We start from the raw sequence: 10823 nt of genomic DNA on the forward strand, positions 1-10823 counted from the left end.
GAACTAAGGGCTTCCGGGGGGCAACCCTACAGCCCACAGAAGCTAGCTGACTACTCCCCCCCGGCCAGCACCGCCCGCCGACGAGCTTCGAGACCCGCGATTGTCATCCAAACCTTCCGTCATCCACGACTACTCAAACCAAAGTCACAAACCCCACTAGCCACCATGCCTCAGGAAATCTCCGACATCAAGCAGTTCATCGAGGTCTGCCGCCGCAAGGATGCGTCCTGTACGTTTACCCGACCTTTAGCCGCTTAGTTATCATGAGGTGGAAAGCTCCGCGGAGCTAGCTCTTTGAGGAGGGGGGGGAAGCTCGAGACGGGTACCCGACCATCATCGAAAGGGCACATTGGAATGGTTCATTGGGATGGATGAATGATATGAAGTCGAGGCTAACGCGTGATGGTCTTGTCTGTTGAACAGCTGCTCGCATCAAGCGCAACCCCAAGGACCAGCAGATCAAGTTCAAGGTCCGCTGCTCCCGCTTCGTCTACACCCTTGTCCTGAAGGACTCCGACAAGGCCGACAAGCTCAAGCAGAGCCTGCCCCCTGGTGCGTTTGCTCCCGTCACCTGATCGACTATTTCTTTGGATGGTGTTATTGGAATAAGATACATGTCGTCGGATTCGATTGTTTCCTACGACTCGAGATGGATGTCTGATGTGGACCTCGGATATTGCATGACATCATATGGATCAAGTACTAACATCAATTGTCTTCTCCTACAGCTCTCAAGGTTGTCGACGTCTCCAAGGGAGACAAGAAGAAGGCTCTGTAAATACCTTCATCAACACATTGAGGTTGGGACTCGGCGAGGAGGTCGTCGGCGCATGGAACATGGTCGGAGCATGAATACAAATGTCGATCACGAGTAGGGAATTGGCATGGGCAAGGATTGCTTCTGTGGGCCGACACGAAGAGTGGATTGATCTCTGAACCAGATTGGTTGTCTCTTCGCGTCTGGTTAACAGTGGACTGTGATGGATGTCTTCACGGTTCACTGAAACCGGATGACCTACATGACTGGAACATTTCTGCTAAGGGTTCTTGCTTTGTCGGAGCACCTTTGCATCCTATACAACGTAATGGAGAAAAACAGTTGATAATTCCATGATACCTCGACTTTCGCCTGATAACGTGATATGAATGCTTTGTGCTCTGGTTAGGCTGTGTTGTTTGGACGGGCATTGCTAGCCTTAGTGGAATGCTGTCCACTCTTTGGTTGTAGTTCGTAGGTAGTATTGGGCGGATTGTATGCGTTGCTGACGTTGCTATGCATGCTGTAAGCTATCGTGTAACATACGGACCATGCTGTGAGGCCCTCACCGATTGCTATGACAGCATACATACATGCAACCATACCAAGAGCATGGAGATTTAGTTTAAGATGTATGTTCAAACGGATCTACAACCCAGTCAGACGGCCCCTGCCCTCTGATGTCATAGTTGGATAGTCTGATCTAAGAACTATATGCAGTATTCTATCAAACAGAAGCAACCTATCTGTAACAACATCCAAAACAGTACCACTCACTAGTAGTCAATAATCACTCAACTCTCTCATAACCCACCTCAGCATACCCCGACACCCCAGCCCTCTCCAAACTCACATCAACCATATCCCGACCCAGCGCCTCCCTCTGCCTCCTCAACTCAAACTCCCCAAAATAATTTGGCTCCTCAGTAACCTTCTTGAACATAGCACCCTCAAACAGCGCCAAACTCCGCTCATTAGCCTGGCCAATCTTCACACTCAAACAGGCAAATTTAGGCACCGCCTCAACCCCCTTCATTGCCGTCGCGGCAGTATCATCCCTGCTAACAAACTCTTTCAAGATCTCCGCTTCATGGTCAACGATATACCGTAGGAAGGTGTTAAGCGCGGCTTTCCCAAAGCCCTTGCGCTGGTTATTCTTCTCGGCTATCATTAGTTCGATTTCCCCGATGATCTGGGGCTCCGCGTCGCCTTCTTCGCCGTCATCGACACGGAGGAAGAGGTTGATGTCCCCGACCATTCGGTCCGGGGCGTCGTCTGTGTCTTTAATGGTGGGTGTTGAGCTTTCTCCTTGTAATGATGATGGGAGACAGACAATGAATGTCAACTTGTCTGGGTCTTGGCGCCAGCTTTGTTGCATGGCGTATTCTTCCTCTATAGAGAGGGGTTCGGATGCGGTTGCTTCTTGGATTTCCTGATATGGCAGGTCAGTAATTGTAGGTACAATATTCGAAAATTTACGGTTGGGGTTTGGCTGTCTAAAAGGATTACGTATTTACCTCATCTTTCATCCATTCGTGGTATCTTGGAACGTGCCATTTGGAGTATGGAACCAAAAGCACCGTGGACGTGGAAATGGCTATAGAGGGGATTTAATTAGCCTGCTTGTGTGGTGGCGCATGCAATCAATGCTCCGATATACCTGTCTTGGCGTTGAGGAGCATGTCGAAATACCTGGCTCACCAGTTGACCGCAGCCTGATGAGTGCGTTTAGGTGTACGTCAATATTTATTATTGAGGTAGCTGGTTCTCCAGATCCCGATACTTGGTAGTAGAGGATTGAATTGAAGAGTCGGGACTTTTCCGCGCGGATCTTGGCACCGCCCGCGTTTAGGCAAGAATCTCAGATAGCCCTGAATTCCGGTTGAGCCAGCATAACGGTGTTAGTAAAATCATAAGAAAAGGAAGAAATAACAAAGCAGTAGCTCATAAGACTTATATCTCATTAATATATGCTATTGGTATCAGCCGCTCATTGTTGCTCTTGTTGTCCAGCAAATGTACTAAACTTCACCACCTCCACCTCCAGGGTCTCGGTATCGACCAAAACCAATTCTCCGGTTTCCTTGAATTTGGGTATAGATAGAAGGCGCACACGAGGGCCAGACGTGTTATCGTCATCTGTGCCTGTCATCGCTGTGTCGGCTCCGTTCAGCTTCAGTGGGGCATCACCCTCAATCACAGCTGTCTTGAATTGTGGCTGGTTGCCGGCAAAGAAGATGTGTGGGCAAGTTTGTATCACGAATGGATCGTGCGTTTGAAATGGATAGGACCCTGTTCCCGGATCAGCATTTGCACCAGTAGGATTAAGGGGCCAAATAGGAGCTTACATAGAGTATCGGGCGCAGTGGGAACTCCACATCTCCAGCGCAGCATAGCCTCCATAACTCTCATCCTCGCCTCTATATCTCCAGCACCATCGGCCACATTTCCTTCCTCATCGGCGAAGTTCAGATACCGGAGGATGTCATCCACGTTCTGCCCACTGCTACCCCATAGGCGCCAGCCCTCCAAATCCCCTTCCCACGGGTTCGTTACACTGTCGAACCAACTTGGCTCTTGCTTGTTACCACCAGCAGGAGGCGGGGCACAGTATGCCCTAGCTTGCGGGAACATCGCACGGTGGATTCCCTGTTGAGGGAGAGAGAAATTTGCCGGGTCAGATTCGCCTGGCATTAGTGTAACGGGCATACTAGGCAGGATCTCCGCTAGGAAAGAATCAAGCCGTGTAATAGGCGATGCATTATAAGCAGAAGCATCATATCCGTACTTCTTCGGACCGGTCCTCTTCTTTGTAGAACTATCGGCGTTGACGTCCGTAGTCATACTTGCTCCGACCGAATTTCCCGCAATAATCAACCTTGTGATTGCAGAAGCATCAGGTAGTGCTCCTTCAGAAGCACCACCGGTATAACCAAGCAAATAATCTGCCAGAAGTTCCAAAGCAAGAGTATCGCTCGAAGTTCCGGTAATCCCTAGACCGCTCACAAATGCAATCTTACCCTTGCTGGCTCCCTTTGGTGCGTCCAGTGTATCGTTTCCCCATCTGCGGGGCTGTTGCGGTAAATCAGGCACTTTGGTATCTATAACCTCAAAGTCTCCATTGGCGTTCTCAGTTCCCAAGACTGCAATGATAGCTCCTGTACATAGCTGCGTATTCCGGAGCATGCTTCCAGTCAGGCGCAGTCGGCCGGACTCATCTTCCAACATGATTTGTGTTAACTCCGGATGAGCAGGATCTTGGTAGGTCGGTCGCGGAGGTGGTGCTAACGTATAGTTCTATTGCCAGGATTAGAATGAGAGCCGTACGCAACATGGCAGTATAGTATATCACCTCTTTCGTAAGATCGTCCAAAATATTGGGCTTCAATGGCATGTCCATATATATCGTTCCTGCGACCCAGCAAAGTTCTCCCTGCCTCACGTCGAGGACTCTTTCCACGCGGCGCGCATTTTCTCCAGCGATCTGGTCACCGAACCAAGACATGTCAGCGAACCAATTTCCCATGTGCATACTATTAGATCTCCCATCCGAGATCTCGAAAAGCGATGGATGCGATCATCTTACACTGAAACCTTCCCATGCTTCGACTGCAATCTCTTCAACCGCGGGCTTGAGTTTCGCCAGTCGCAAGAAGTACATGTCGCCATATTGCTGCTGGTAATGCCGATCCTGGCCGCTTCCCAGTCTAAATGTATCTAGAGAATTATAATGCGAGGGTACACGAGTGATTGCGTCAAATTCTTCATTGCTAAAGGTGCGGCATTGACAGTTAGACTTCATCTTTGATAAACTCAACAATAGAGAAGATTAACATGCGGGAGAACGGACCTGGGAGGGCGCAGGAACTCGTCGCTGCTTGCCATTCTGGCCTTCGTTTATCTAATTACACTTGAATATTTATATTAAGTGTAAGCTCATATGAGCGACAGCGACAACGTAATTGAGTGATGTTGTTTGATGCAGTTGGTGGTGCTGGGAGCTTTTGTCCTGTGCTTCTTCCGCCTACGCGATCACGCGTCTTTTGGCGTTGCGTAATTACAGTACCGCTTTGGGGTTCTCCACCGCTGGAAAGCAAGCAACTTGCCAAAGTCCTCCACAGCTCACTGAGATCAAAAACAGTTATTATTATGGTTCAATGGTGCCTAATTATAATAATGTTAATCGTGGTCTAGTTTTATAGAACTACCGCATCATCCAATATCTTTGAACCTGCAATGGCAGTTGTTCAGGCCGTTGTTCAGCAAGCTACAAATGTTCAACTGAACTGGGTTTCATACCATTATATGAAGAATGACTGCGAGTCTAACTGACTCCTTATACGATGAGATTAAGGCATCAATAAATTGGTAGCTGTTACGAGAATCGACGGGAATTGCGACTCCAGAGAACCTTCTGTATCCTGATCTGCGCCTTCCGGTCTCCGCTATAGAAGAACACACTAATCGACCCTGTCTGGAGAACGTAACAGAGATAGGAATATCCAAACAGTCGCCTTCATCCGGATTATACAGAACTCACCTTCTATAAGCCAGGAAACAAGCAGGTCTTGGACGGTTTGCTTCGACACTACCGGCCTGTTGAGGATTTCTGTCTTGGCTGATAAGAAGGTCTTTGCACGAGACAGGAAGACTTACGTTTTGCTTTCATTATCGCGGACATCTCCTGCGCCAAGAATGGTATGCTAAACCTGAAACTCGATAGATGGATGGTCTGGTCCATTTTTCGCCAGCGCGCCATCCCTTGGTTAAAGCGCTCAAGCATTCCTTCCTTCATTCTACAGAATGGATTCCCGGAAGTTTACTCCGTGGCAGCAGTGTCCTTCAATCCGACTAAAGCCGAATGACTCAAAACATCATCGGGATACCGGAAGATGAAAATTGTCAGCGAGGGATGTGGCATTGTGTGTGGCATGCCGAATGGATGGGAATGCGCCCCATCCATGTTGACGCTTTGGTCCAGTGCAATATGTATGGGCTTAGTTTCCCTGTTTGGCAGGGTTTCTTTGCCCAAACTGTTGACCCATATTGAAGACAGCTCATTGCAGATAATTCTCGTACTCGAATAGTGGTCTTTCGTCAAAATGCGACTCCTACTTTCTTTCGGCCACCTGCTGCGCAGATTTCTACTTGCCGGTTTGATAGCGAGCATCGTCACCTCAGCGTATCTCGACGCGTTTTTACGCGGCCTGCACTCGAACCTGTTCAGAAGGAGCCTTCCAGGATCTCTTGCAACAGCGCCTCAAGGCGCGGTAGGCTATTATCAGCCACCCCCAGGTCCTGCTGTCACCTATCCCTACCGGGTCTTAACGACTTCTGCACCATCAAATGAAGAAACGGCGGCAACGACAGTAACCGGTACGAGTATTCCGACAGAAATCAAACAAGGATCATCGAAAGACGGAAGTAATGGCATAAACGAGTAAGCGGTTCGTGTGGTGCACTTGGCAAAGAGTTGTATAGCTGATGGATCTCTTAATAGGCCAAGGAAGAACATTGCGATTATGTCGGGGACGGTGACCGGCACACAGGTGATCATGGAAGCAACACAAGCTGCGACGGCAAATAAGGATATGAGCTTAACTTCAGGCGGCTTCTTACTTTCAATTATTCTGGGTATATTGCATCTGTGAACACACTTGCTGTGTCGGATTAGGGTATTTGGTCTGCTTTTTTCTGATTCCCAATAACGTCATTTGCTCATTGCAGGCATGTGATTTATGTGTCTTTCATTAGCGATTTCTGTAGTAGTTATAGAGCTTTGAGCCCAAGTCCAAAATTTACAACACCTGTTAATAGTGTCTATCAAATGAAGAGCGTAAACAAACCACGGCCACCAACACAACGCCCCTTAGTGGCTATAGCAGCAACGTACTTGTGCTAGCTCGAAAATATGCACACGACACAACCCCGCATAATTCAGGAACTCAGTTCTTATGATCAGCCATTATCACTGGGGTTAGCGCCAAGTTGAAGACAGGAAGATGCACAATGTGGCCCGAGTGGCAAGAGCGAGCAGAGGCCAATGCCTCGGTCCGGCCGGGTCTAACGCTTTGGAGCTCCGCTTCCCCGCATTTGAGCTCCTCAGGCACAAGCCAGTCTGCCTGGTTTCACCGCGGATCATATGCTCTGCACTAGGATACTTATGCTCAGGGAAGGAATTCATCCAACAATGGATTTGTCCATATTGATACGATTCCAAGTTCTAGAGGAGACTTTCTATCTGGAATCAACAACCTACTTTACAGTCCATTAGGTAGGCTTGTCCGTCTATCAGCCAGAGTATGTTGCTGACCGCATCCCATTGTTCAATTGCTAGACGGTTAATTTTCTACACGATAGCTCCATCAAACTACCACTATACAGTCCCTTCTTCTCGCTCCGGAAACCATGTCTCTCCAGACCCCCCTTTGCTCATTGCTGAAGATTCAGCACCCAGTCCTGCTGGCAGGCATGGCTCGTGCATCCGGAGCACCTCTTGCCGCCGCAGTCTCCAACGCAGGCGGCCTAGGAACAGTCGGCGGGCTAGGCTATACCCCCGAACAACTCTCCGAGATCCTAAACGAACTAAAATCACTTCTCAAAGACCCTTCGCTACCATTTGGCGTTGATTTGGCCTTGCCGCAGGTCGGCGGAGGAGCACGGGCCACAAACCATGACTACACCCACGGGCAGCTGGACCAGCTCATCGATGTGGTTATCTCGCACGGAGCCAAGCTGTTCGTCTGTGCAGTTGGTGTGCCGCCGGAGCACGTCATTAAGCGGCTCCATGACGCAGGCATCCTGATCATGAACATGGTCGGGGCACCCAAGCACGCTGAAAAGGCGTTCAAGCTGGGCGTGGATATCGTTTGTGCACAAGGAGGTGAGGGAGGCGGTCATACGGGCGAGATTCCGTTTTCAGTGCTCATACCGGCGGTGGTGGATGTGGCGAAGAAGTATAAGAGCCCGTTGACGGGACAGCCTGCGTTGGTTGTTGCTGCCGGTGGTGTCAATGATGGCCGGAGCTTGGCTGCGGCATTGATGCTGGGCGCCGCGGGGGTTTGGGTGGGAACTAGGTTTGTTGCTTCGGAGGAAAGTGGTGCGAGTCGCTTGCATAAGGAGGCTGTTGTTGGTGCGCAGTATGGAGAGACCAAACGGACGCTAGTCATCTCTGGGAGGCCGCTACGCATGCTTCCTAATGAATATATCAAGGAGTGGGAGAAGCGTCCCGAAGACATTGCTAGATTGACGGCTCAAGGTATCGTTCCTATTGAGCATGACTTCAAGAACGATAAAGATGTCGATGTGCCGTTTTTGATGGGCGATGTTTCGGCCATTATTCAGGAGATCAAACCTGCTGGTGTGATTGTCAGGGAGATGGTTCAGCAGGCTGTGGATATGCTGAAGAAAGGAGGATCCTATATTAACGGTCCGCCGAGTAGACTTTGATTGAGGCATCGAGTGTGCTTTATCTTTTCCATGGATGCTGGTATATGTGGCATGATATTGGTATTGCAAATAATTTTCATGATAGCGTAATAAGTACGTTTAGATGTTAGTGATCTAGCATGTACAAGTACACGAAATGGAAAAGCGAACAAAAGTTAGGACCACGACTTGCAAAACCTCCACAGCTGTGATGGTGCATGTTGCAATTCTAGGCGGACAGTAACCTAAATGAGCAGGGCAACCTATCTTTAAAGAGCCGAACCGCTACAAGATCTGCATACGGAGACAGGAGAGACCCCGAGCGACCAGCGTCACACCGCGCAATTGTCAGTGCACGCTCTCAGGGAGGCATATTTTCAACTCATCAAGGCCAACTGCCACGCAGCTGAACAGAGAAGTAAAGAACACCCGAGACGATTGCGGCATTGCCAGCGCAAATGGCGAAGACTTCGCAATCGTTGTTGGTCACAAACCCAAGGAAACATGAACAACGAAAACATGACATTGATGAAAATTGCATTAGTGGCATCCATTGATCATTGCCTTATTTCCGTTGGCTCGCGCTTCCAGCAAATTCGGGGGCGGAGGAGGTCCGAATACTGGCTTTTCGGGTTGCTGGGGAATATTGCGGTCTCCGTTCATGTCGCCATCCGGACTGTCGAGCTCGTAGTCATCGTCACTGATTCCTTCATCATCTTCCTCATCCTCATAGTCCTCATCATATTCACTCTCCGTCCCCTCGTCATCTCCATCCAAATCCGCAGCAAGACCTTGCCCGCGACCCTGGGCTTGCATGCGACGACAGAGTGCTTCCAAATGATGGCTTTTCTTGCGCCACTTTTCTAACTCCTCATGATTCCTTGTGCGCTCCTCCGCCATCTCGAGTATGTTGCGGTTCGTTTGATCGTGCTTCCGTGTGAGGGTGTGGTTTTCCTTCTCTAGCCGTTTCGTCTTTTTGGACATCTCTTCCATTTCTTTGCGAAACGTAAGAAAAAGCTCGTTGCTGTTGTTCAGCGTATCCTCCACCTGCGATATTATTATTACCAGCGGTCAAAACGAGGCTGAGGCCGAGCAAGCCATCGACATCGGTCCATACCTGCTTGAACTTTTCCACGTAAATGTTTAATTGACTGCGTAGTTCGGCTTCGGTATGCGAGAAGGTAGAGACCTGGGAGCTCAGAGCACGACAACGAGCGGCTTCATTCTCGGCTGTACGGCGCTGCTCTTCGTACTTGGCGGTAAGGCATTGTATCTCGGCGTCCTTGCTGCGAAGGAGTGCCTTGTAATGTAATTCGCGCATTTCAAACTTCTCGCCAATAGTTTTAATCTTTGCGCGCAAACTATGATAGAGAGTCAGAAATAACCGACTACATCAAGCTGACAGCCGCAACTCACGCTTCGTCTAAGTCAATGTCCGCTTTCTCACTGCGGGGATTTCCTTTGGCGGCCATGACGTCTTGAATATCATATAGCAGAGAATCGAGGCGTTCGTTGACAATAAGCCGCGCTTTCTTTTCAGTCTCCTCAAGCTTCTTGTTCTCATCCTATGAACCATCTCATTTAGTCATCTCCCTACGTGATGTAGCGCGATAGTAGTGCTGTAGAGCTTGGACCAACCTACCTTGACCTTCTTATTTTCCTTGGTAAGCTCCCTACACAGCTTTTCTAATTTATCCTTCATAGTAACGGTTTTGTTCAACTCGGATTTGCCCTTGTCCTGATCTTTCTGCAGTTGATCGGCCCGCTTCTTGCTTTTGGAGTAGTCGCGATCTAGCTTCTTCATATCGGCCAGTAGTTCGGTGTATTTCTTATGAACCGTCTCGAGCCGTGTCATCGGAGATTCGATATTGCTAAGGAGTTGGTTCAGGTCCCTCGTAGCCTTCTTGACTTCGCGCTCTATAGGCAAACGGTCATTAGCCCCCCGTTCATGAAACAACTACTACTCCAAGTATTCCAGCACTCATGAGAAAGACGCACCGATTTCGGCCTCCTGATCCTTTTCTCCAGCGGCATCTTGCTCCAACTGCGATATTTTGGCAGCCAAGAGCTTGGATGTCTCATTGGGGTCTGCGACCTTCTTCCCCTTGTTCTTTTTCGACATTGCTGCAGCAGACATAGCTCCGAGCTTTTAGAATGGGGATCGAGTCGAGTTATCGTAGAGCGATTGCGTTGGCGGTGGTCGCGTGGCTAATCCACGAAAACGAAAATTGCGAAGCCGGAACGTTTGGCTAGGACTGGCGGGAAATGATTTCGCTATTCACGCCACGGAGCGGTGGCAACGAGTCGACCAGGAGCGAGTCGGATTCGAAGACGAAGCTGCGGATAGACAGGGGAGTGTTGCAATCGACAGTGACTCAGTGATTCGACTGTCCAGTGTAGCGGAGAACCTGGGTGGCCTTTTCCCTTTCCCAGACTTGGAGAACTCGGTGGGTAATGGATCCCTCAGGCCCTCTACTAGCCCGGTTCTGCCAAGCTGACCGAAATCACACGGCGTAAGTAGCCTGCAGGGTGTCTTGAGAGTCAAAAGGCAGTTTGGCGACGGAGTCGACTAATGAACGCCGGACGGCTTGAGGATCTTGCCGGGGAGGATTGAATAGTCGTAAGAGGGGGGATGCGC

General features: G+C 49.5%; 6 protein-coding genes across 6 annotated transcripts; 3 read left to right on the forward strand and 3 right to left on the reverse strand.

Moving 5' to 3' along the window:
• Positions 1-165: 165 nt before the first annotated feature.
• Positions 166-778, forward strand: AtWU_02746 (60S ribosomal protein eL38; the record flags this gene model as incomplete). The annotated part of the gene is made up of 3 exons (XM_035497859.1): positions 166-229; positions 424-552; positions 729-778. 3 exons carry the CDS (start codon positions 166-168, stop codon positions 776-778), a joined length of 243 nt encoding a protein of 80 aa, XP_035353752.1.
• A 769-nt stretch (positions 779-1547) lies between these two features.
• On the reverse strand, positions 1548-2439 carry AtWU_02747 (uncharacterized protein; the record flags this gene model as incomplete). Its single annotated transcript, XM_035497860.1, has 3 exons — positions 1548-2189; positions 2275-2354; positions 2418-2439. The coding sequence occupies 3 exons, from the start codon at positions 2437-2439 to the stop codon at positions 1548-1550; spliced, it is 744 nt and encodes a 247-aa protein (XP_035353753.1).
• A 308-nt stretch (positions 2440-2747) lies between these two features.
• AtWU_02748 (DNA-directed DNA polymerase delta subunit POL31) lies at positions 2748-4642 on the reverse strand (the record flags this gene model as incomplete). Its single annotated transcript, XM_035497861.1, has 5 exons — positions 2748-3049; positions 3106-4054; positions 4110-4241; positions 4344-4527; positions 4608-4642. The coding sequence occupies 5 exons, from the start codon at positions 4640-4642 to the stop codon at positions 2748-2750; spliced, it is 1602 nt and encodes a 533-aa protein (XP_035353754.1).
• A 1217-nt stretch (positions 4643-5859) lies between these two features.
• Positions 5860-6408, forward strand: AtWU_02749 (uncharacterized protein; the record flags this gene model as incomplete). Its single annotated transcript, XM_035497862.1, has 2 exons — positions 5860-6197; positions 6258-6408. 2 exons carry the CDS (start codon positions 5860-5862, stop codon positions 6406-6408), a joined length of 489 nt encoding a protein of 162 aa, XP_035353755.1.
• A 757-nt stretch (positions 6409-7165) lies between these two features.
• AtWU_02750 (NAD(P)H-dependent flavin oxidoreductase) lies at positions 7166-8206 on the forward strand (the record flags this gene model as incomplete). The annotated part of the gene is made up of 1 exon (XM_035497863.1): positions 7166-8206. The coding sequence occupies one exon, from the start codon at positions 7166-7168 to the stop codon at positions 8204-8206; it is 1041 nt and encodes a 346-aa protein (XP_035353756.1).
• A 519-nt stretch (positions 8207-8725) lies between these two features.
• Positions 8726-10322, reverse strand: AtWU_02751 (taxilin; the record flags this gene model as incomplete). The annotated part of the gene is made up of 5 exons (XM_035497864.1): positions 8726-9232; positions 9303-9546; positions 9602-9750; positions 9828-10102; positions 10184-10322. The coding sequence occupies 5 exons, from the start codon at positions 10320-10322 to the stop codon at positions 8726-8728; spliced, it is 1314 nt and encodes a 437-aa protein (XP_035353757.1).
• Between the last annotated feature and the right edge of the window lie 501 nt (positions 10323-10823).

This window comes from Aspergillus tubingensis (assembly GCF_013340325.1).
Source record: "Aspergillus tubingensis WU-2223L DNA, scaffold_4, whole genome shotgun sequence".
Classification (NCBI taxonomy): domain Eukaryota; kingdom Fungi; phylum Ascomycota; class Eurotiomycetes; order Eurotiales; family Aspergillaceae; genus Aspergillus; species Aspergillus tubingensis.